The sequence below is a fragment of the Artemia sp. Qi Xiang Cuo genome, chromosome 3 (genome assembly GCF_049724085.1).
Source record: "Artemia sp. Qi Xiang Cuo chromosome 3, ASM4972408v1, whole genome shotgun sequence".
NCBI lineage: Eukaryota > Metazoa > Arthropoda > Branchiopoda > Anostraca > Artemiidae > Artemia > Artemia sp. Qi Xiang Cuo.
In genome coordinates, this window is record NC_142796.1 from 12,920,013 (window position 1) to 12,947,188 (window position 27,176).

Genomic DNA, 27,176 nt, shown 5'->3' on the forward strand with positions numbered 1-27,176 from the left:
CTAAATGGCCTTTTCGAAATTTTGTTCTGACGTAACTTACGAATTCACTTACGTAACAAACTATATTCGTATATTTTTATTACGTATATTAGGGAGTTCACCCCCTAGTCAATACTTCACTCTTTACGCTAAAAGTTCAAATTTTGTTCCAATTCTTTAAGAATGACCCCTTAATCACAAAGGCCGTTAATTGAAATAAATAGCTCTGATGAAAGTACAAAAAAAACCTTTAGCCTAAAGAGCGAGGTAAGGACTAGGGAGCGAGCCCAATCATATACGTAGTAATTTCTGTTCGTTTTAAGTTTTGATGTTACTGATTACTTTCAGTTGAAAAAACTGTTGTTTTTTTATTTAATTTCTGATCGTTTTTTTAAACAATGCTGGGAAATCCGGCGTCCCCTTCATAGCAATGCCCCTTCCTCCATGGAAATACCCTCCCACAAGACCCCTAACGCACCCCCCAGCTATCAGAAAAAAAAACCCTTGAAAACTTCTGTATACTTCCCAATAATCAATACTATATATAAACATTGGGCAAATTTCATAACTTGCAGACCTTCTCCCGGGGACTGTGGGGACTAAGTCATCCTCAAAGACATAGTTATTGTTTTTTTCGACCATGCTGAACAAAATGGCTATCTCAAAATTTTGATCGGGTGACTGGGAAAAAAATGAGCGCGGGAGGGGGTCTAGTTACCCGCCATTTTTTTGTCATATAAAAAGGACACTATAATTTTCAATTTACGTTTGAATGAACCCTTCCGCGATATTCTAGGACCACTGGGTCGATACAATCACTCCTGAAAAAAACAACAAATAAACACGCATCCGTGATCTTTCTTCTGGCAAAAAATACAAAATTCCACATTTTTGCAGATGGAGCTTGAAACTTCAATAGTAGGGTTCTCTGATACGCTGAATTTGATGATGTGATTTTCAATAAAGTTCTATGACTTTCAGGGTGTGTTTCCCCTTTTTTTCAAAAATAATGCAAAATTTCTTGAGCGTATAACTTTTGATGGGTAAGACTAAACTTGATGAAACTAATATATTTGAAATCAGCATAGGAATCTGCTTCTTTTTATGTATCTATTGGTATCGAAATTCCGTTTTTTAGAGTTTCGGTTACTATTGAGCCGGGTCGCTCCTTACTTACAGTTCGTTACCACGAACTGTTTGATTATGATATCCTTCTTGACTGCAAGTCGTAAATATCAAAACGAGCATTCTGACACCCTTCTCAAATATTTTAGGTTCACCATGGGAATGTGGGACACTTAATTCCTTCTTATAGTTAAAACCATTGGAGATGAAATCCCTGACGGATGAAAATCTGTGGACAACTTGTGCAATGCTTGAAATCCGTATATATAACTACTCAAATAGTCCTCTTGAAATTCCAATCCGTATTCAAGAATCACTGAATAAATCTTATTCAGTGATTCATGTTGGATCAGTAAGCAAATCATCATACCTTTGCTTATTATATAAAAGCTGCAAATTAGCAAATATGCTTGTCCCCACATTATATATCAAACACTTACCTATCTTCATATAGCATGTATTAACAATTTCAATTACAAATAAAAAAAAATTAAACGTCAGAAAAAGGAGAAGTTACATTAAACATATAGTCATGGTCTTGTTTCATAGCGAGATATTATAGTGAAATGGATACTTTGAATAGGGATTAGAAGGTTGTTCAGATTCAAGTACGCCTGTTGCTTAGTTCAGGACCTCTTATTCTTTTGTTTGTTCTTAAATTTAGAGTGTTTCTGTTTTAGAACGCCTAAAAAATTTGTAATATATATGAATAATTTTATATGAATAAATATACAAGACGTTTGTAGTGTGACGGGCAAAGGGTGTATAAGCTAAAAGTGTCAAACACTTTGAAAAAAGAAAGTGCTGGGTCTGTATTTCCTGATTTTAGAGCATTTTCCATTAATTGCAAGGCAGGGCTTATGGTAAAACTCATTCATTCTTCCTGTGCATTGTATATTATGATCAAAGGTCCCCATAGGCTCTTTTTCTCTAGGGCAGGGGTGGGGTTCAGAAATAAAAAGAAAAATCATGTTTCCAAGTTCTCATTTCGATTTTTTCCAGAAGGTTTTTTTAATCACCTTTGGGAATAAATCTCCCTTCTTCTTCTTCTTCTCTGTCACAGGAGATGTGATTTATTTAAAGTCTATTTCACCCTTCTTACAGCTTATCACAAACTTAACATTATACTTCCAGGAAAAAATTATTAACTTCCCACAATCAAATTTGAAAAATTGTTCATGGAATTAAAATAAATCTATAAACAAAATAATTGACTGAATAAATCTAATGACTTCTAAAAACAAAGACGATAGCACAAGCAACCAAAATTTCAATTGACATCTAAAGACGCAGTAAGACAATATCTTCATTACATCATAGGAATTAAAAAAAAGGCTCAAAAGTAACAAAAAAAACCCCTTTCAAATCCTAATTGCTTAATTTTTTGCTTGCACTCTGCACTTAAGAATTGACAATTTTGGCATGTCACTTTTTTCAATTTAGGACAATGTGAAATAAGAGAATTTAGCGTCTTTTCACTAACTGAGGGAATATGAGAAAGGTTGACCTCTTCCAAATAACTACAAGCTGTAAATAATATAGAAAGTGCTTGATCAGTCAACAGTACACAAGATGAGAGATCAAGGACTTCTAACTCTCGTCTTTTCATTGCAATGCATTCAATCACTCCAGGAGTAACCCATGAACACTTGGATAAGTAGAGTTTCTTAAGCTTCTGAAGCTTATTGACTAATGGCTGTAATGCAGCAGACTTCAGCCTAGAGCAGTTGCTTAAGTCTAAAACCCTGATATTTGGGTTTCTTGATAATACAGATATGACCACATCATCTGACAGGAAATTGCATCCTGATAAGACAGCCACTCGAAGATTTCCACAATGATTTAAAACAAATTTCAACTCCTTTTCAAAAGTTCTGTTGGATGTTGACCTCAGTTTGCTAGCTTGAATAAATTTCATTCTTGAATAATAACTAATCACAAGATCCCGACAAGAATTGGAGACCAATCGCAAATTAGACAAGTCACGCAAGCTTAGATAATGGCAGATCATTTCAATAGTATCCCAAGGAAGCTCTTCCAACATCTCTTCCCTAAAATGGATAAAAAAAAAATGATAGACGCAAATGGTGCAAGATGAAACATTTCAATCTAGATATATTCTTGATCAAAGACAGTTCAGCAAAATTGTATGCAAAACAGAAGGTGTGCATTGGTTTAATACAATTATGAAAGTGAGCTACAGATAGCTTGTATGAGGGCTTGAACTGCAGTTTTGATGAACAAACTTGGACAAGAGCTATCCTCTTCCTCATCTGCCTATCATACACAGCTTCTTAAAACTGTATAACTGACAACCGATTTTTCTTCTTATCAATTCCCTATCCCATGCACAACTTGGCACTAAAACCGTCTCCACCCTTTCTCTGTCTCCAAACCAGCAACCCCAGACCCAATTAGTACCATTAGAGCAATTTTTGTCATAGGGATATCATAAAGTCTTTCTACAACTTTCTTCTACTGAATTATTGGGATTGGGATTCAGATTCATCTACCAGTAGCCTAGACCATATACTTCTTTCATACTAAAATAAAAGAAGTGGCTATAACCTTAAATACACCAATTTAAGCAAGGATTCAATAAATTTGCATTCTTTTAACAATGAGGAATGATATGCCACACTATGGGTGTGCATACTTGTGAATGCATTCGCTCAAGTGAAGTCTGACACACCACCCACATCAAAGGACCACATTGAAGACCAGGTTTGTTGGTTCAAAAAAAGAAGATACCCCTTTTGGTTGTAAGCTTTAATCCCATCACTAAACTGTTTCTGTTGAGTAGCCTATCAATTAGAGCAACATACTGAATTATGGAAACTCATTTATATGGCTTGATGCTGTCTAATAACCAAAAAATTTGCGGCTTGACATACTGATCAAACAGTTGGTGGTAACGAACTGTATAGTAAGAGCGACTTGTTTCAATAGTAACCGAAACCGTAAAAAAAGAATTTTGATGCTAATAGATACATCAAAAGAATCGAATTTTTACGCTGATTTTAAACATACAAGTTTCATCAAGTTTAATGTTACCCACCAAAGGTACGAGCCTGAGAAAATTTGCTTTATTTCCGAAAAAAAGGGAAAAACGACCCCTAAAAGTCTTAGAATCTTAACGAAAATCACACTGTCAGATTCAGCGTATCAGAGAACCTTACTGTAAAGGTTTCAAGCTCCTATCTGCAAAAATGTGGAATTTGGTATTTTTTGCCAGAAATTTATATAGGAGGAAGTTGTCAAACCTGTACCCCCTTTTTAAGTATGGCCACAGGGGATATTGGAGGCTATAACTTTCAAATGATTTGTCCCTGGACTACGTCACTTCAGAGTAATTTGAAAACAAAGGCCCAAAACTACGATTGCGCATACCTCCTGGGAAGAAAGTCCTGTAACACTCTAACGGGTAGACTGTCTACCCCTTCAAATTGTGGCCATTGGCAACAATGTTAGCATATCATTAGTTAATGACAGGTGTTTTACAACAAAAATCTAAATAAAAAAACTCTATTTGCTATCATACATGCAAACGCTAAGATGTACTCTTCTTCTATACCCAAAAACGTTAAAAAAAAACAGACACAAATGTGTCTGTTTATGATGTGTCTTTTGTATACCAACACAGATATTAGGGCCTCTGAAAATGCCTTTTGGAGCATTGGTAGCCCTTGCTGAAAAATACTATAATCCCCTGCCCCATATTGGCTACGTTTGCCTACAAATGTTAAAATTAGACCCCGGCGCCGCGGCGGCAGATCGACCGAACGTCGCCGACGAGAGGCCCGATCGAACGCCGCCGAAGTGTCGTAACGCCGCCGTCAGAGGCGGTGGCGTTCGGTCGACTTTAAATTAATTTTGCGTCAATTCTTTATTGCGTTAACCGCAAAGTCGGAGCTTTTCCTTCTCGTGTGGTTTAGTATTTCGATTTTCCTGGTTAGAAATCAAGCAGGACTTGCACTATCCCCAAATTTTCGGGTATTTCCCCGAAAATCTATGCGTCACCCCGAAAAAAAATTTGGTCCACCGAATCCCCGAAAATCACGGAATCACGGTGTCACCCCTAGCGATTTATCACCTGTGACTTTCCCTGCCAAATATTACTTTGCATACCACAATTGTTCACTACTCTCTTGTTCATTAATTTTCATTTCTTTTGTTACTTTGCATAAAAAACAGACAGATGCAATATGCAATTGCAAATATTGCAATATACACAGTTCTTCATATGTTGACAAAAAAAATGTAACGTCTTTGTGAAATGAGTTTATATCATTTCTAATGCAGTTTCCCAATCGCTATTTCTTACATCATTCGTAGTCAAGAATTTTATTTCCAAGTTGAATAGAATTATAGAACGCATTCACTACTATACAGCTTCAGCCTTTTGTTGGATTTTGAAATTGACAGCCGACAGATTGTTTCTACAGCTGAATTGTAAGTTTGCAGATTTTTTTTTTTTTGCTGTTTTTAAATAAGATTTTCTTAATTTTTAATACTCAATTATTGAACGCCTGATAGAAAATATAATCTTCTTTCTGGAACATTTTCACCCCCACCCCCCAAAAAAAAAAAAAAAAAACTTCGATTGAGACAAAATTTATCTATATACTAAGCTAAGTACAAGGTTGGGGAATTAAAGATTGAACCGGAAGTTACCCCAAAAATATGCTTCATAAATAAATTTTAAATTATTGCCTATCGGGGGGGGGGGGATAGGGGGCTATCATTTTTAAATGATAATACCTCATTTTTTTTTTGAAAGCAGGGATGCCAAAAAGATAATTATTTTTTTCATTTAAAGTGGAAACAGAAGAAAATGATATCAAATTCCCTGGGAAACATTGGAATATTTTGATAGACCCAGGGCCCCCCAGGGCACTTGTTCATTGTCTTGGGTATTTTGCGATTTCTCATAGGCTACTGGCCTTATTTGGCTTTTGCGTGTGCTCCCTTTTAATTAGATTCTTTGGATCTTATGGAATGCCATGACGAATCTATCACTCAGTTTTCAAATAATTTGAGGTATATCTGAATAATTTCAACATTTTTGTTGTTTTCTTTGTACCCCTTTACTCATACCTTAAATTTTTTTTCAAGGAACACTAAGCTGTTTAACGTTATTTCGCGTGTTTGTTTGTACCATATACTGACCTAGTTAATTATTAAGTAAATTATTTTTCTAATGAAAGCTTAGACGGTATCCTATCAAGGTGGTATCCAGAGGGGGGGGGGGGTACGGAGGCATTACATTTAAATGATAATAGCTCGAAATGTTATTTATTGAAAGCAGTGATCCCAAAAAGTTGATTTTTTTTTATTTACAGCAGACGTCATCCTATCAAGGTGGTATCCAGAGGAGGGGAGGGGGGTATTGAGCTATCATATTCAAATGATAATACCTCGATTTTTTTTAAGCAGGGCTGCCAATAAGCTAATTATTTTTTTTTATTTAAAGCAGAGACGGTATCATATCAAGATGGTTTCCAGAAGGGAGGGGGCATAGGGAGTTATAATATTTAAGTGATAGTACCTTGATTTTTTTTTTATTGAAAGCAGGGATGCCAAAAAATTGAAAAGTTGACAAAATTAACAAGATCTCTGTGAGTTATACTTGATACAACACTTGCATGGTTTTATTGTCAAAGGGAAAGTGACATAAGCTTCCAATCCGTTTTTTTTTTTCTTATTGATGAAACGGGTTTACTTTGAAAACATTCATTCATAAGTACCAGGCAAATTTACACTAAAACGAATTGGTGTAACGAAAGTGATATCGACTTCCTCACCTAACGTTGCGCTTGAGTAGCAATGGAGCCCTTGGTCCAGTGCCCAAGTCAGAGGCAACGCTGTAGCGTTGCCTATAGTAAAGGCCATACGGCTCCAATGTTTTATTATTATTATTATTTTTTTCCCAGAGGCACTTCATATGGAAGCGGTCGTCGTAAAAGATTCAAATGGGGCTCATTCGATTGGAAATTAATAGTTCTAGTGTCCTTTTTAAGATTCGAAAATAATCGGAGGGCACCTAGCCCCCCCCCCCACGCCTACCATTCCCCCAAACACATCCAATCAAAATTTTGAGATAGCCATTTTGTTCAGTGTAGTTTATTTCCAGATGGAAAATATCTTTTTCAGGAGGACACTCCCCCACAACCCTCAGGGCAAGGGTTTTAAGTTTTGCCCTGGGGCATATAAGGTTTTATAGAAGGCGTTGTCGTAGAAACTTCAAAACCGGCTCAATCGATTGGAAATTAAAGGGCTAGTGCCCTTTTTAATAGTCGAAAGTGATTGGAGTGTAACTTGCCCCCCCCCCCACGCCCATCATTTCCCCAAACACATCCAATCAAAATTTTGAGATAGCCATTTTGTTCAGCGTATTTGATTTCCAGATAGAAAATATATTTTAGAGGAGGACACTCCCCCACAACCCTCAGGGCAAGGGTTTTAAGTTATGTCCTGGGGGCATATAAGGTTTTTATAGAAGGCGTTGTCGTAGAAACTTAAAAAAAGGCTCATTCGATTGGAAATTCAAACAACTAGTGCTTTTTTTAAAAGTCGAAAGTCATTGGAGGGCAACTAGCCCCCCCCCCCCTACGCCCATTATTCCTCCAATCACATCAAATCAAAATTTTGAGATAAACATCTTGTTTAGCGTAGTTGATTTACAGATAGGAAATATGTTTTTAAAGAGGAAAATCCCTCACAGCCCTCTGGGCAAGGGTTTTAAGTTAGGCCCTGGGGGTATATAAGGTTTTTACAGAAGGTGTTGTCGTAGAAACTTCAAAACAGGCTCATTCGATTGGAAATCGAGAGTGCTAGTGCCCTTTTCAATAGTCGAAAATAATTGGAGGTCAACTAGCCCCCCCCCCCCACGCCCATCATTCCCCCAAACACATCCAATCAAAATCTTGAGATAGACATTTTGTTCAGCGTAGCTGATTTCCAGATAGAAAATTATTTTTGAGGAGGATACTCCCCCACAACCCTCAGGTCAAGGGTTTTAAGTTATGCCCTGGGGGCATATAAGGTTCTTATTGAAGGCATTGTCGTATAAACTTCAAAACAGGCTCATTCTATTGGAAATTTAAGGGATAGTGCCCTTTTTAATAGTCCAAAATGATTGGAGGGCAACCCCCCCCACTCCCATCATTCCCCCAAACCCAACCAATCAAAAGTTTCAGACAACCATTTTGTTCAGCGTCGTTGATTTCCAGATAAAAAATATATTTTGAGGAGAATACTCCCCCATAGCCCTCACGGCAAGGGTTTTAAGATATGCCCTGGGGGCATATAAGGTTTTTATAGAAGGCGTTGTCGTAGAAACTTCAAAACAGGCTCATTCGATTGGAAATTAAAGAGCTAGTGCCCTTTTTAATAGTCGAAAGTGATTGGAGTGTAACTAGCCCCCCCTCCTCCCCCACGCCCATCATTTCCCCAAACACATCCAATCAAAATTTTCAGAGAGCCATTTTGTTCAGCGTAGTTGATTTCCAGATAGAAAATATATTTTCGAGGAGGACACTCCCCCACAACCCTCAAAGCAAGGGTTTTAAGTTATGCCCTGGGGGTATATAAGGTTTTTATAGAAGGCGTTGTCGTATAAACTTCAAAACAGGCTCATTTGATTGGAAGTTAAAGGGATAGTGCCCTTTTTAATAGTCGAAAATGATGGGAGGGCAACTAGCCCCCCCCCACTCCCATCATTCCCCCAAAAAGATTCCAATCAAAATATTGCGTTACCCACTTTTTTCAGCGTAGTTAATTTCCCTATATAAAATATGTTTTTGAGGAGAAAACTCCCCCACAACCTTCAGGGCAAGGATTTTATGTTATGCCCTGTGGGCATATAAGGTTTTTATAAAAGGCGTTGTCGTAGTAACTTCAAAACAGGCTCACTCGATTGGAAACTAAAGGGCTAGTGCCTTTTTTAATAGTTGAAAGTGATTGGAGTGCAACTAGCCCCCCCCCCCCACACCCATCATTTCCCCAAACACATCCAATCAAAATTTTGAGATAGCCATTTTGTTCAGCGTAGTTGATTTCCAGATAGAAAATATATTTTTGAGGACACTCCTCCACAACCCTCAGGCAAAGATTATAAGTTATGCCCTGGGGGCATATAAGATTTTTATAGAAGGCGTTGTCGTAGAAACTTCAAAACAGGCTCATTCGATTGGAAATTAAAGGGCTAGTGCCCTTTTTAATAGTCGAAAGTGATTGATGTAACTAGCCCCCCGCCCCCCGCCCACGCCGATCATTTCCCCAAACACATTCAATCAAAATTTTGTTCAGCGTAGTTGATTTCCAGATAGAAAATATATTTTTGAGGAGGACACTCCCCCACAACCCTCAGGGCAAGGGTTTTAAGTTATGCCCTGGGGGCATATAAGGTTTTTATAGAAGGTGTTGTCGTAGAAACTTCAAAACAGGCTCATTCGATTGGAAATTAAAGGGCTAGTGCCCTTTTTAACAGTCGAAAGTGATTGGAGTGTAACTACCCCCTCCCCCTACGCCCATCATTTCCCCAAACACATCAAATCAAAATTTTGAGATAGCCATTTTGTTCAGCATAGTTGATTTCCAGATAGAAAATATGTTTTTGAGGAGGACACTCCCCCACAACCTTCAGGGCAAGGGTTTTAAGATATAACCTGGGGGTATATATGGTTTTTATAGAAGGCGTTGTCTTAGAATCTTCGAAAAGGGCTCATTGGATTGGCAATTGAAATGGCTTTTGCACCTTTTAATAGTTAAAAGTGATCGGGAGACAATTAGCCCCCCTTTCACGCCCACTTTTTTCACAAACACATACAATCAAAATTTTGAGATAGCCATTTAATTAAACATAGTTTTAAGTTCTGGAAATTAGGTCTTTGAGGATGACAACTGCCCCACAGCCCTCAAGGCAAGGGTTGTAATTTAAGAATTCTCTAAATCCTTCCCATTATTTCTTATGGAAGGGATGCTCGTACAAACTTGCTAGAGGGATCATTTGACTGAAAATTGAAAGTTCTTGTTTACTTTTTAAGAGTTATAAGAGATTGGAGGGTACCTAGCCCCCCCCCCCTCCTCCAAGCCCTAAATGCATCAGATAAAAATTTTGAGATAAACATTTTGTTAAAATAGTTCAGAGAAACAGAGAGTGTAAGGCAGTGGCGGATCCAGGGGAGGGGACACTCCCCCACAATCCTCAAGGCAAGGGTTTTAAGTTATACCCTGGGGACATATAAGGTTTTTATAGAAGGCGGTGTCGTAGAAACTTCAAAAAAGGCTCATTCGATTGAAAATTCAAAGGGCTAGTGCCCTTTTTAATAGTCGAATGTGATTTGAGGGCAAAAAACCCCCCTCACACCCACCTTTTTCCCAAACACATCTAATCAAAATTTTGAGACAGCCATTTTATTAAACATAGTTTTAAGTTCTGGAAATTAGGTCTTTGAGGATGACAACTCCCCCACAGCCCTCAGGGCAAGGGTTGTGACTTAAGGATTCTCCGAATCCTTCCCATTATTTCTTATGGAAAGAATGTTCGTATAAACTTTAGAGAGGGCTCATTTGACTGAAAATTGAAAGTTCTTGTTCACTCTTTAAGAGTCAAAAGAGATTGGAGGGTAACTAGCCCCCCTCCTCCAAGCCATAAATGCATCAGATAAAAATTATGAGACAGACATTTTGTTAAAATAGTTCAGAGAAACAGAGAGTGTAAGGCAGTGGCGGATCCAGGGGAGGGGACACTCCCCCACAATCCTCAAGGCAAGGGTTTTAAGTTATACCCTGGGGACATATAAGGTTTTTATAGAAGGCGGTGTCATAGAAACTTGAAAAATGGCTCATTCGATTGGAAATTCAAAGTGCTAGTGGCCTTTTGAATAGTCAAAAGTGATTGGAAGGAAACCAAACTCCCTTTAACGCCCACCTTTTTCCCAAACACATACAATCAAAATTTTGAGACAGCCATTTAATTAAACGTAGTTTTAAGTTCTGGAAATTAGGTCTTTGAGGATGACAACTCCCCCACAGCCCTCAGGGTAAGGGTTGTAATTTAAGGATTCTCCGAATCCTTCCCATTATTTCTTATGGAAGGGATGCTCGTATAAACTTTAGAGAGGGCTCATTTGACTGAAAATTGAAAGTTCTTGTTCAATTTTTAATAGTAAAAAGATTTTGGAGGGTAACGCGCCCCCCCCCCCTCCTCCACGCCATAAATGCATGAGAGAAAAATTTTGAGATAAACATTTTTTTAAGATATATCAAATTTATGATACCAAAAAACTCCGGTGTCGACACAGCCCATCAGGGCCCGGGGGTAGGCGTTTTAAGTTATGCCCTGGGGCATAAATGAATAAATAGATCTTAAAGCGAGTAATGCTTAGATTGAATATGAAAATCAAGCTTAAAACGAAAACAAATGTTTTGCTATTAAAGTATAAATGAAACTTAAAACGAACAGAAATTAAATAAACAATCAATGCGAACAAACATACAATATATATTAATGTAAGTGAATAAATAAATCTTAAAACGAGTGAAACTTAAAAAGAATATGCAAATCAAGTTTGAATCGAATAAAAATAAATACAAACAAGAGTTTGGGTATCGTCTCACTGCAGAAGCCTAAAACCTACTGCGTCATTGCCGCTTTACTGAAAACGAATTATATTACAAATGTTTTCTTTTGTACTTAATATTTAAAATAAATGAACTGATGAGCTTTTAGCAATTAATATCATTATGCATCAAATATTCAGTTTAATTTGTTAGTTCTTTTGAAGATTGGTCAAGACAAATATAGTTTCACTACAACAAAATCTGGATACTGCCCCCTTCTTTAACTGTAAAAACCTAAAGCCTTCTGCGTCATCGGTGCTTCACTGAAAACGAATTAATCGTATTTTACAAATTTACTATTTTTCAGTTCTCACAGAATTGAAAATGAAAATAAAAATTTCAGTAAAAAAAAATCTTGGAATTGATGAATCTTTCTTTCAACAATTAATATCTTCATATATTGAATATTCAATTTGATTTGGTTTATACTTTCCAAGACTGTTCAAGACTCATATAGTTATGCCATTTTTTTTAACTCTGCCATTTTTTCTAACTAATCGTGTTAGTTTGTTATGAAAACATTCTATGGCTTCTAGGCATTTCTATTTCAGCGGAAAACCGCACCTCAAACTTTGTGGAACATGCATTTTCTTGCATGAAACACCAAAATATAATAAAATGTCAAGTTTCTGAATGTTCCACCACTCTCAAGCAAGTGCCATTGGTATTTTTGAATCCGCATTGTCAATTTAGGGGGTGGAAGGTAGGCTAATTCTCGTAGCAGCCCCATTCCGTCGTGGTATGATTCACATTTTCAACACCTGGCGTCCGGACTATCATATAATCTACAAAGCATACAACTACCCCAAATCAGTATCAACAAATAAATGAAACCCAAACGAACAAAAATTAAAATAAATATTAAGTCAAACTCAAAACGAGCATAAATTAATATGAGTAGAGTTCAAAACCCCTATGCTTTCTAAAAGCCAGAATATAATTTGTACCTTACATAAAAAAAATTCAAATGAGTTTACTGAAAAAAAATGTGCATTGTCAATTTAATATACATATGCTTATATTTATTTCCTAAAATCTTAATTAATTTTTGATTTCTTAAAGTTACAAAAGTGAAAACATTTCAAAGAATTGTTTTCAGTAAAGCACCAATGACGCAGTAGGTTTTAGGCTTCTGCAGTGAGGCGATACCCAAACTCTTGTTTGTAGTTATTTTTATTCGATGCAAACTTTATTTGCATATTCTTTTTAAGTTTCACTCGTTTTAAGATTTATTTATTCATTTACATTAATATATATTGTATGTTTGTTCGTATTGATTGTTTATTTAATTTCTGTTCATGTTAAATTTCATTTATAGTTTAATAGCAGAATCTTTGTTTCCGTGTTAAACTTATTTCCACATTCAATCTAAACATTATTCGATTTAAGGTCTGTTTATACATTAATATTATTACTTGTCGCGTGTTTTTTGCAATGAATGATTGTTTAAATTCCTTTTGTTTTGGGTTTCACTTATTATTTAATAGCCATTCCTGGTTGTTTTTTTTAGTTTGAATTTTAACAGGTATTCGTATCAACTGAGCTTAAGTTTAAAATGGCCTTTACTTTTCTATGAAAAACTTATTTTGTGGAAAGTTTTTTTTTTAATTAATTACATTAAAAGGCCAGGTTATAATAAAAGCTTTCAATTTGGGAGGTTCAAGGAGGAGTCTTTGACAGTCTTATGACCTCAGGGTACTAGATGTTGCAACGTTCTTACGTATCTACTGTGGTTTAGAAAATTCTATCACCTCACAAATGATTCCCAAAAATATGCACAAATGTAACATTTGGAATATTATATCACTTTTTTCAAAGCTTTGAAGAAAAGCAAAAGTCTAAATACCCCTAACTACGCTTGAAAGCTATTTTAAAATGAAACTCTTTGGAGATTTCCATGGAAATGACCATAGCAGAAGCTTTGAGCCTGGGTGGAGATCAAAGGGGAGTTTTTGAGTATTTTGACCACAAGTGACTTATTGTTGCGACTTTCTTAAATTTGGTAATTCTTGTGAGCATTTGGAAATCAAAGCTTAAACTCAATAACTGATACTAAGTGTCCTAACATTTTGCTTGGATTAAAAGTGACGAACTAGGATGAAAATTTCAATATCTTCCTTGAGCTACTTCAGTCTGCATATTATTTCATTTAATTACACTTAAAACGGATGAGCTTTTTATTTTTTACCTAAAAAATAGCTGGCACTTCATTTTTCTTCATAGCGAATAAACTATTAAGTGTTTTTGTGTCATTGTTATTGAAGTGTTCTCATGTGAAGTGTTCATCATGTATTTTTAAATTTGATAAATTTACTCCTTTTAGATGCAGTTTATAATTTGACCTATATTAGATATCTATCAGTTTATAATTTGGAATGAATGCCCCACCCCCCCCCAAAAAAAAAATGAATAATATCCAAAAGAGAAGTCAAAAGGAATAAAACAGCATTAGTTAAGCATTATCCTACATGACATATATTATATACAGAAGCAAAAAAAAACTTCAAGATTTAGTTGTATTAAATAGTAATTAAAAACCAGTTTTCAATACAAGAAGGCTTTTTAGGAATCCAAAAGAGCAAAAAACAAACAAAAAAAAAAAAAAACAATATCAATGTCGCCCATTTCAACTATTTTAAAGGTGAAAAAACAGATAGAGGCAAAGGACATTATGAAAAAATTAAGCTTCAAAGTTCAAAGTTATATTCAAAGTTTCTACTCAAATAACTGACAAATTTTGGGATACAGTATTTGAAGTTTTGCATACAGTAATGCTTGATGAAAAAACTTCTAATTTTGATAATTATTTATGTTAAGAATACATAGCTAATAAATACTTCAACTACTCGTATTATGCAAGGGTTCTAAAACGCCACAGCCATTTCGTTTCTGCCAGATTTCTACTTCTCTTGATGAATAAAAAAGAAGACCAGTTTCCAGCCAGCAACTTGTGAATTTTTTAAATCAAGAATAGGCTCAAATCTGTTGTAAATTTAAGCTGTGATTTGAGAAAGACTGATGAAAACATTGATATTTGCGGTCAACATTGATCGCGCCGGCGCCGCACCGCCGACATCTTACCGGCGGCGCGGCGCTGTTTTTGGCCCCGCTGCCGCCGGTCTTCCCTCATTAGCGCTGCGCTGGGGTCTAGCTAAAATAGCTGGATATGAGCCCGTATCTTGAGGAGGACATCTAGTAGGGTCAAGCCAAAGCAACAATAATTCTAGACAAATGCACCAACCTTTAAAAACTAATAAACAAATAAAAAATCTCATAAATAAAAAGATCAGTTTAAAAATTATAGAATTTAGCAAACAACAGACTTCCCCTATGGAACGTGTAAAACTAAATATATAAATTTTACACATTGAATGGTAAGGGGGGGAGAGGAGGAGATTTATTATGTAAAAACTTTCTTCTATATCTATCTATGGAGTTTTTAGGGGAAACGAAAAACGAAATTTTTTTTTATGGAACATGTCAGTACCAACACAGATATTAGGGCCTATGAAAATACCTTTAGGGGCATTGGTAGCTCCTTCTGAAAAATTCTGTATCCCCTGCTGTATCCCCATAGATAGATAGATATCCCAGATATTAGGGCCTATGAAAATATATTAGGGATATAAAAGATATTAGAAAAGATATTAGGGCAACAGATATTAGTAGAAAAGATATTAGGGCAACACAGATATTAGGGCCTATGAAAATACCTTTAGGGGCATTGGTAGCCCCTTCTGAAAAATTCTGTATCCCCTGCCCTATAGATAGATAGATATGCCTACAAATGCCAAAATAGCTGCATATGGGTTAATATCTTGAGGATGACATATTTTGAAGATTTTCTATCAGGGTCATACCAAAGCAACACTAATCCCGGTCAAATGAACCAACCTTAATAACTTTTTTGTTTAATGTCATAAATTAAATGATCAGTTTAAAAATTATGGAATTAAGCAAACTATAGACCACACAAATGAAACGCGTCAAATTAGGAAAATAAAATTTACACATTGAATAATAGGGGGGGGAGATTTATTTCCCAAAAACGTTCTTCTGTGGCTGGCTATGGAAAGTTTTTTGGGGAGTAAAACGAGGAATAGTGTTCAACCTAAATGAGAGAGGTGATGCCTAATGGAGGGGGGGGGGGGGGTAACCAGGGAAAAACAAATCTATATGTGGGTTATGGGAAGCACTGTGGACCAAGCGTAAGGAAATTTTCATTCTCCTTTCTTTGGGGGTAACCATCCTGGCACTCTGAAGAAGGGAGATAAAAAGCAACCTGTCTTTATTAAAGATAGTTCCAACGTATTTTATTAAACAGTCTCTATTTTTCCAACAATTCCTTGAAAATGCAAGGATACCAAACAGGTGAGGCGTATTTAAGGAATGAGCATACAGATGAGAGGAATATTTCTCAAATAGTGTGATCTAAGAAACTTAGACTTATTAAGGGATTCAAGGAGGGAGAACATGGGATTTGCGCGTTTTAAAAAATCATTGATTTGGCAATCCCATTTTAAATCACTCGAGATGGAAACTCCTAGTAATATGTTAATACTACCTAACGTTTCAAGGGGAATTGGGCAGACAAAAGAAGGGGGAGTCTTATGGAAATTAATTGTTAAAACTGGTGAGTTTAAAAGGTTGACTATCATTTCATTAGTAGCAGATTCATCTGATTTCTGATCTAGGCTATCCATTTGGCTATTTTTGAAATTTTTATAATACGTCTTGAAGACAGATATATCCATACTATCAACAATACAGTTGTTTTTTATCATCATAAGAAATATAATTGGGCCTAACTTGTTTCACTGGAGCACACAATTGTAAATAGCATGAGGATCAGAACATGGGTGTAAGCATTTAACTACTCGTGGTCTTTGGGAAAAGACCACATGGGCTTGGGCCTAGAGGCGTAAAATGCCATGGGTGTACAAAATTATTACTGAGTTTTCTTTTCTTAACACAAACTCGACCAATGTTATTTATTGTCAACGTTCCAGGTGCATCCCGCTGCCATGCCGATTATTCACAGAAAAGTAATTTTAAAACAACACAGGAATCCCTTGGCCTCTTACAAACGGTCAGATTTCCCCCAAGAATGGCAGCTAAGAGTTCAGGTACCTCTACTATCCCCGAATTTTTTTGGGACTTCGCAAAAACGAAGTGGGAAAACGCTTGGGTTCAAGAGCCTCAAAGCTTTAAATTTGGCCCTTGATTAAGCTAACACATCAAACTCTGTCCTCTGTTAGCAAAAATAGAAATTTTATTATAATTATTGTATTATCACTTACCTTACCTTACAGTAAAATTACCTTACTTTAAGTGAAGATTTGTCTTACAGTTTCAACGCCCCAACCTAGCTGAACTTCAGATTGTATTTTAATGTATGGTTTGTATTTTCTCTATATCATCTAAAGTTTTACCAGTTATCAATGCATTGATATATTTATGGTTTATTTTTAAATAAAACATATAATTTTGTTTTATTTTTCAGAACAAAACTCTCATTCAAGTGTTAGTCAAGATGCTTTAAGAATTGTTGAAGGCCTTGGAACATCATCTGCTATTTCGTTTTCAATGCCAAACAAAAACAGCAAAGTGTTTTTATTTGTAATGGTTTATATTTTTGCTTAATATGTTAAATAAAAGCAAAAAAATTAAAATTAAAAAGGAGTATTGTTTTTAACTTTCACTATAAAGTTATATCCTACCCTTCTTCCAATATTGACCCTTCAATTCTTTACTGATTTGACAGCCTCCTTTTAGTAAATACCAACATTGAGCTTAGTAGCATTTGAAAGAACAAAAAAGAAGCTCAAAAGACACATAGGTTTTACATTGTGAAATTCTTTAATTGACATATAAAGCTTTCTAAGAGCATGCAATAGTTCAGATTATTAGGATGATAACGTAGATTGACGGCGTTAGGCATCTGGATTGGAGAAAAGACGTTAGGTCAAAATTATTTCATTAGCTGAGACCATTAATTCCACAAAAAAAAGACACATCATTGAAAAGTTCATAAACATTTTACAATTCAAGAAAATACACTTAGCTTAATGAATGGATTTAACTGAAGAATTGGCTGCATCCTTTGTTCATATTAGCATCTGCTTGCATGTTGGATGTAATTTTGCCACCTTTTCAAAAAAGGTAAACAGCAATGTTGAAACTTAATATGTGCAGGAATTACCCTAAATATAATTACCAAATAAACCTATTTCTGGAAATTCATTGCAAGTTTGATGGGCTTCTTAACTATCTTCAAAACCCAGAAATCAGATGGCTCTTCAACTCTACAATTTCCAAGCTTTCAGTACCAAGCAGGAAGGAATAACAGAGACACTGATACCATCAGCTGAGAAAAGGATTAAGAATATAACCCATAGCAAAATCTCTTCAACCAATACCATGTCCATCTGCCATGATTTATGGTCAAGATGACAGAGGGCCAGCAGTATCTGAGTAAAAGTGTGTGACATTGCTGCCAATATGCTATCAGTGCTTAGATAGGATTTGTCTGGAGGCAGAGATGTGGAAGAAGAAGAAAAAAGAGATAAGAAACTTGTTACTGAGGACATAGTTTTGCCAAATGTAACTTATTAGTTATTAGTAAAGATAAGAAACTTATTAGTTTTGCCATATGTTGTACCTTTTTGTAGAGGATGCATTCAACAAAGCTGATGGCATTTCTACAGTCCTGGCCAAGGTCTTCAGTATTGTCAGCTATATTAGAATCAGCCTGATAGCTTTTAATCTTCTCTGCTAGTATGGTTGCATTCTAGCTACAAGAACCTGCATCAACAAAAGGTATTTCCATAATTCAACAGGATTTCCTCACTTGCATGAGGGATGGTGGACTATAGTGAGAAGAATAACTTGTTTGCCAGAAAATCAAAGCATCAAATACAGTGCTGTGTACCAATTCAGTTATTTGTCACAAGGCAAGTTTCTTAAAAGAAAAATGATCTATGCATTCATAAGGTATACATGACAAGTATATATGGCATAGCTCACGTGAAACCAAAAATAAATAAAAAACCGGAAACAGTAAATTTAAACAAAGATTAGCCATGCAGCATATCATGGCACTATCATAAACTACTTGGACCAGTAATTGAAACCTGTTCTATCCTCCAACAGATGGGTTTTGGGTATATGATACTTGAACATGAGCCAGAGAACTATCCATAGAATAGGTTTCTTTAAAAGCTTGCCAATTCTTTCAAAATAGCCACAAACAACAGATTGTCAATTTACACACATCGCAAGAACTTGATCCTTGCAAAAATACTTGATCTTCATATCTGAATCAGATGATACAGTGAAGATGAAGAAGATGACACCACCCTTTTCTACATACTGCTTTTGGGTCTGTGAGGGCAGGAATAATATAGCCCCTTAAAGTGATTGTGTACCATCACTAGCAAAGCATCCTTCCTTTGCATGTGTCAAGAGATCAAAACCTATACCAGCCAATGATGGAGTTCAAAAATATCTAAGCAAAAACTTATCTTATGAGGACATAAACCTGTTGGCCTAATGGTAAGAAAACATAGACAAATATCTACTTTTAGTATCTTTAGGAAGAAAACACTTGAGCATCCCACCCTTATTGCCAGGCAACAAGGTTCAGTGTTGCAGAGAATAATTTTGTGTTTTTGAAAGTGCAAATTTTAACATGTTCACTGCAACTGTTAGTGTATTTTATCACCTTGAATTGTAGTACATTTGCAATGGAACTGAAAATTGTTGTAATCAAATAGTAAATACTTAAAAAAAAGATAGTGACCAATAACTGAATTGTATTTGGTTGAAAATTTCAGTTTCAATTGCTGAGTTGACCAGTTTGATTAACCTCTAAATCGCATATCCCTGCCTTATTAATCGCTGAGGTGTGTTTCAGGACCTGTGATAGGATTTTTTTTTTCATAAATAGTATGCACTACAAAGTTAGGTGGTGAGAGGGGGCAACTCATCCTGTTTTTGTCACTTAAGCAGTGGTGCAATTTTCTTAATTGGAGTATATAACAGAAATGGATATCTTAGCAGGGGCACTGTTGCAACTAAAACACTGACCAGTGAAAAAAATTAATGCTATACTAATTTCAATATGACCAAAATTGTATTTAAGCTAAGTATATTTTCCTGGAAGTTAAAATATCCATACAAATAGCAAACAACAACAATTAAGAGTTGCGACAACAATTTAAGAAGTATTGAATATTTTAAAAGCTGTATCACTTTTATCAAAGTCAGAGTTCAACAGCTGGTGTTGGCCTAATTACCAGTAGTGTCATGGGTTGAAAACCTACTGATTCATAAACCACTTATATTTCTTTCTCATTATTATTTTGACAGATCTAGTCAATTTATATTAGTCTGATTTGTTACTATTTGAATTCAATTAGTACTCTTAGGTGACATTTGCTTGCTTAGTTATATGAACAGAATAGCTACTACTGCCACCAAGATGACATTCAAACATTTTGGATCCTTTTTGCTGGGCTAACTGGGATTTCCCCCTACCTTAGGACAAATCACTTTGTTTATTTTGGGTTGGAGTCCCCCTCCCCTGTCCTGTTTTATTTCTTTAGTATATTTTGAGCTATAGGGAAATGTGTTTGAGCTCTATTGCTGTTCATTGATACAAGAAGTTCTATATATGGCTTTATGTGTCCCAGACTATCTATCTTGTGATACTTATAATTCAAAACTCTTTATTTGTGCTAAATCTATTAAGGCTTAGAAGTTTGGAGCTACTGTGACATATGTTTGTATTCGTTTAATCAAATAGCTTTCATAGCAAACAAAACTGAACACTAAATTTTGCTATTTTTACAATGCATTTAAGAAAAAAAATCACTTATTTAATACACAAACAAAATATTGTACGAAGGAATTCGCAAATCTGTTCGTTCAGCACTTGGCGGGTTCCAGTCTGTTCTGATGCCTGGTGAGTTTGGGGGTCGGTGCGGTTGGAGGAAGAATTGAGCGATGTTTCTTGTTTGACATGAGTGATTTCCCAAATCTCATTATCGAATTGTGTCTTTGGGCGAACAAAGTGGGCAAGCTCATAACCACAAGCGCATGCTCGTAACTCTCATACCTGGGTCCAAGAATTATTTTAGTAGCACGTTTTTGAACGTCTTCTGGTTCTTCTGACATATATTCCTCTGACAGTATTTTGTGCTTGGGAACCCCATACAGGACAACAATATTCAAGAATTGGCCTGATGTATGTCATGTAAGCCAGTAAGAGCTGACAATCTGAGAAACCCAGTCTTCGCATACTTGTTAAACTTTGGATTGAGTAGTGTCCTTTGAGTACAATATTGTCTACGTGCAGTTTAAATGAGCAATTGCTTGTAAAAGTCATGCTTAGTATTGTTGCAGACAAAACAATTGGAAAGGGAACATCTGGTATTGTAATATCTTGTTTGAGTGGGTTGAAACATAGAACTTTCGATTTCTGATTGTTCAGTTGCAGGCTATTAGATTTACTCTGGTTAATGAAGTCCAAAAAAAGTGTTGGTTCAAACTGCTGTTTTGCTACTGTGTTTTCTACTATGCATTTGAGAAGTGAAGACAAGTCCTCAACAAACTTGAAACGCTCCTCAAATTCTGCAATGATTTTATTGATGACTGTGAGGAATAAAAGTGCAGCTAGTTTCATTCCTTGGGGACAGCCACAAGTAAGTTCTGTCCACTCAGAGCAGATATCATCAGCAAATAATGGATATACCAATTGCTGTTGCCCTCATAGAAAATCTCTCACTAATAGCAGCAAGTTTTTTCCAGCTCCCATCTCTTTTAGATTTTTCAGTGCAATGAGGTGCTCTATGAGGTCGAAAGATTTCCTGTAGTCTGCCAAAAATAAATTGATAACACTGTTTGGGCTGTCCAGCCATTCAACTATCAAATGGTACATCCACACAAGGTATATTGCCATGCTACTGCCTTGTGTACAGTCATATTGGTAAGAGTCTATTGAGGGTGCAATCTGCTGTAATAGGGCATGGTGGATAAAACCTTTGGCCACTTTAGCCAAGTTGGGAGTTATGGATATAGGTCTCAGCTGATTGCAGGACTGGGGTGCCTTTACTTTCAGAATGACCTGCACATAGGCAGCTTTCCACAATTTTGGGAATGATTGTTCTGAGAAACACTGATTTATGATTAATGCCATGGGTTTGGCTAGAAAAGGTGAGTACTCTTTCAGTAGCTTCACAGGCAGTTCACCTGGGTATGTGGCACAGTTGTTAAGTAGTCCAGAATTATCTATTTTCGTTTGTTTAGGGTTGGGACTCTCTTTCTGGACTGAGTTAGTAAAACCACTGAAGTTTCAATTTATTGTGAAATATGTCTGAGTTTCATTTCTATTAAAACTAAACTAACTAACAACAACTCACCACAGCACCTGAGGCCAACACAGCTATACATGCTCCTCATCCATCCTAATCCATTCAAAGCCTCTCTCTTTACACCCTCCTAGGAAGTTCCTATTGCCCTTAAATTTTTCTTTACAAATCTTTCCCACCCAAACCATGGACAACCAACTTTCCATTTAGCCCTAGATTGTTGGCCAAAAAGGACAATCTTTGGCAATATATTATCCTTCATCTGCAGATCATGCCCTAGCTATCTTTACCTTTCTCTTATTATAGCCCTAGAAGGTAGGATTGAACCACAATTTTTGTACAGCCTACTGTTCGAAATATGGTCAATCAGCCAGGTACCAAAAATAATCCACAGGCAATCAATCTGAAGAACATCTAGAACACCTTCCCTCAAACTTCAGAGCAACCATGCTTCAGAACCATATTTGACCACTGCCATCACTGTAGCTTCCAATATTCTAATCTTGGTTTGCATACTTATCTTCCTATTCTTCCAAACTTTTTTCAACTGTGAAAAAATACTCTGAGCCTTGGCTATTCTGCTTTTAACATCTTCACTGCTCCCACCATCTTTACTAATAATTAATTTAAAAAAAAAAAAGTTTTTCTGAGGAAAGTAAAGTTGAAACTCAAAATGAACAAAAATTATTACTTCACAGCCTATCCTATCTGTGAGACCAGCAATTGCCACTTTATTCTTATGGAGCTCTATGGAGAGTAGGTTCTTTGATGCAGGTGCATTGAGAGTCAAAACATTCACAGTGGCTATTTGAAGCCTCCTTTGGTCCAGGAGATTTAGGCTGTCAGTCTTTCTGACATCAGCAGCATGTCTGTTGATGCACAATGGTTGAGATCTTAAAAGGAAGTCCAGATCTGATGCTATTTTGTAACCTTTCATAGCAATTTATTTCAGGTGGAGGGTTGCTAGGCCAATCAACCCTAGGCCTGGAATCTCATTAGAGCCATGTTAAACCTAGATACTAAGATTCCTGGGGTGGGATCCACCCACCACAAGAGGTTGCAGCCACCCTGATTGGAGTGTTTAGTTAGGGGAAATCTCATATCCAAAGGCACATGGTTGGCAGACAGAAACTGCATCATTTTAGACATCATGGGGGTGGGAGTAACATTCATTTGTGATGCAAATGAAGACTATATTTAGATTCAGAATGCAATTTTGGGTATATATTTTCACATTAGGGGGGGGGGGTTATACTCTGTTAATATATAGCTTCTAAGATATTGATCAATGTCTTAGAACCATATTTAAAAAAAAATCTAATGGAACTAACAACAACCAGGATGAATGCCATCTCTTAAATAATTTATAGCAGAAATTTTAAATAAATAATATTTTCTCAAAAGCATGGCAAAAATAGTAATCTTTTTCTTTTAAATTGGAAAAAGAAGGAAAAAAGAGGACAGATTTGAGGATAAAGGTTCTCCCCCTGGATAATATGTTAACTAGGATCATTATACATATTATAAAGTAAGAATTGTTTTCTTAACATGTCTCCTTATCATTAGTCACAGTTGTAAGCTTATACACTTTATTGATGCAGTGGGAGCCCTACATCATACAGTGTGAGATTTAACAGCCAGGAAGTCTAAGCCAATCTACTACTTCTTCATTGATTCCTCCTGCTGTTAATTTAGCCTAGAACAAAACCAATTAGGAAACTAGAACAAACCAAGTTAGGAAAATTAAACTTTCAGGGATGGATCTACAGGCTAAAGAATGTCATGGGAAGGTATTTTGAAGTACCTACCTCTACTCCTTCTCCCTCTAGAGGGTCCTGACCTTTAAAAAAATTTGTGTATTATAAAAGTGAAACCTTCCAAAATAGATCTTCTGCATAAATGAAGTATAACAAAATTATTTTCACCTTCACAACTTTGCTCAATCCCAATTTAGGCTAGAATGTTCTAAAGATACACAAATACATTTCCTAAATTTGAAAAAAAAACATTGATATGGCTAAAAATTTTGCTCAAATAACAGGAATTGCATTTTCAGAACTAAAGCCAGAGAAAAAAAACTGATAACTGAGAATCAAAGTCAAATGTTTTTTGTCAAAATTTCAATAGGTACCTGTTATGTAGACAAAATAGGTACTTCAAAATACCTTCCTGGGACAAACTTTAGCCTATAGACCTATCCCTGAAAGTTTCATTTTCTTCAACTAACCCCTTTCCAAGAGACAAAAGTAGCTAAAGTAGAATTTTATGGGACTCCACTCTTTGACTATTGGAAAAAATTCCTTTATAAGCTTATATAGAATGGTACTATCCAATCTCCTTATAATTAAAAACATTCTAGTCATCTAGTTGGAAAATTTGGCCCATCTGTATAGGAGAAATCTATATTTGCCAACTAGTTGACAATAAATGTTGCCCTAGGAAAACTTTCCTTTCTTAATTAGTTGACTAATAGCTTCTCCCCAGGAAAACTTAATTTTTCCAACTAGTTGACTAATAACTTCTCCCCAGCAACACTTAAATTTGCCAACCAGTTGACAATAAATGTTGTCCCAGCAAAACTTTCATTTTCTAGCTAGTTAACTAATAAATTCTCCCCAGCAAAACTTAATTTTTCCAACTAGTTGACTAATAACTTCTCCCCGGCAACACTTAAATTTGCCAACCAGTTGACAATAAATGTTGTCCCAGCAAAACTTTCATTTTCCAACTAGTTGACCAATAACTTCTCCCCAGCAAAACTTAATTCTGTAACAAGTTGACTAATAAATTCTCCCCAGCAAAACTTAATTTTTCCAACTAGTTGACTAATAACTTCTCCCCCGGCAACACTTAAATTTGCCAACTAGTTGACAATAAATGTTGTCCAGGCAAAACTTTCATTTTCCAACTAGTTGACTAACAACTTCTCCCCAGCAAAACTTAATTTTCTAACAAGTTGACTAATAAATTCTCCCCAGCAAAACTGAATTTTTTCAACTAATTTGACTAATAGCTTCTCCCCAGAAAAACTTAATTTTGCCAACTAGCTGGAAACTAACATTGTCACAGAAAACAATTCATTTTCAAACTAATAACTTCTCCCCTCCCAGGAAGTTCCCATTTCCTTTAAATCTTTCTTTTTGACATCCTCTCACTCCAGACAAGGACAACTTGCTTTCCATTTAGCCCTAGACTGTTGGCCAAAAAGGAAAATCTTTGGCAATTTGTCATCCTTCATCTGCAGAATGTGCCCTAGCCATCTCAACGTTTTTTTCATTATAGCCCTAGCAAGCAGGATTGAACCACATTTTTTGTACAGCCTACTGTTTGAAATATGGTCAGTCATCTAGGTACCTAGATCAATCTGTAGGCCTAGGCAATTTCAATGGAAAAGATCTAGCAAATTATCATCCACTTTTTGGAATTTTCTTTTAGTTTTGTATATATTGATAGGATCATCAGGGAGGGAGGGTTGCTTTGTTGTAGGATAACAACTAATATATTGAAAAAGAGCATGAAATAAGAAAATTATTATTTTTATTTTATTAGCCTATCATGTTTTTTTTTTTAAAGTTCTGCTAAACTAATTTTCCCATTATCTGGAAATTTGACTAATTTACCCTTCCATTCTTAGAGATGTGTGCACTCACAGTTTCAAGTAGGCCAGCCTATAATAAATAGGCCAGGGTGAAATCCCATTGACAAAATAAAGTTTTGTTGGGGAGAAGCTACTAGTCAACTAGTTGAAAAACGAATTGTTTTCTGGGGCAATGTTTGTTTCCAGCTAGTTGGCAAAATCAACTGTTACTGGGGAGAAGTTATTAGTCAACTGGTTGGAAAATAAAAGTGTTTGGAAAGTAAATTGCTGGGGAAACATTTCTTGTCAACTAGTTGGCAAATAGGCTATAGATTTCTCCTATAGGTATGGGCAAAATTTTCCAACTAGGTGGCAAAAATATTTTTAATTATAAGGAGATTGGATAGGCCTAGTGCCATTTTATATTAGCTTATAAACTAATTTTATCTAATGGTCAGAGTAGATATCCAAATTTTACCACGTTTGACCTTGTCAAATGCCTTGGGTAGGTCTAAAAGAATTGAATCAACAGGAAGGCCTTTTTCTAATAACTGGGTAACCTGTTTATCAAAGAAACACGTTATTAACAATGCTCTCAGGGACTTTTGCAACAGCAGACATGACACTAAAAGCCTAGGTTTATAATTTTCTGCTATTGACCTATCCTTCTTTTTAAAGATATAAACTAGGCCTTGGCTATATGATATAGGCTAATTTCATGGTCAAGACATTAACCTGGTTTCTTCTGTGGTCATCTGCATTCATAAACTATCTTTAACTAACATTCAATATCTAGCCAATCTGAAATTTTTTTACATTTAGGCCTAATCAAAAGTCCAAATGGTTTTGAATGGTCAAAAAACACATTCAAACAGAAAAAAGCTCAGTCAAATACCATCCAAATTGGCAGTACTAAAATATTTTTTTACTGTTTATTTTATTGGATTTCATTTGTCTCTTGAAACATGACTTAAATAGAATTGATTTGTATTTTTAACTAGCCTAGCCTACCCTCCTTTTTAAACAGCTCTGAGCTAAGGCCTAAACACAAAAAAATTTTGGCCATGCTTGAAAACACACGACTGTGAATTGTGAGAAAGTCTAGATTCTAAATATTAAGCTATTAACTTACAATAGGGCTAAAGATAAGCTAATATTGAGTTTCTTGTTTCTTTTTCCGTTTTTTCTTCTAAAGCAAGATTGCCACCAAGTGAAAAAAAGCGCTTGATTCTTAAAACAAACACAAAATTAGCAGAAAACACACTAGATTCTTGAAAAAATCATTAATCAGCGAGTAAACCATTAAAATCATAAGGGATGTTCTTTTGCACTAAGATTTTACATATAAGACCTCACATCTTTCTGCAAAGATTTCCGTTCTTTTAATTCATCTTTACTCTAAGATCTTACAGCTCAAGCTCACTGATATTAGCAAAAAGTGTGAAGGATGTCATTTTTCTGCATTATAGAACAACGATAAGAGAACTTTGATAATAGCT

The 27,176-nt window shown here is 35.8% G+C and overlaps 1 protein-coding gene across 1 annotated transcript; it reads right to left on the reverse strand.

The window, feature by feature from the left end:
• Positions 1 to 861: 861 nt before the first annotated feature.
• Positions 862 to 26,887, reverse strand: LOC148953777 (uncharacterized). Its single transcript, XM_089086813.1, has 2 exons — positions 26,810 to 26,887; positions 862 to 3,155 (listed from the first exon to the last, which is right to left on the reverse strand). Exon 2 carries the CDS (start codon positions 3,146 to 3,148, stop codon positions 2,441 to 2,443), a length of 708 nt encoding a protein of 235 aa, XP_088942939.1. The 5' UTR covers positions 3,149 to 3,155; positions 26,810 to 26,887; the 3' UTR covers positions 862 to 2,440.
• Positions 26,888 to 27,176: the final 289 nt, after the last annotated feature.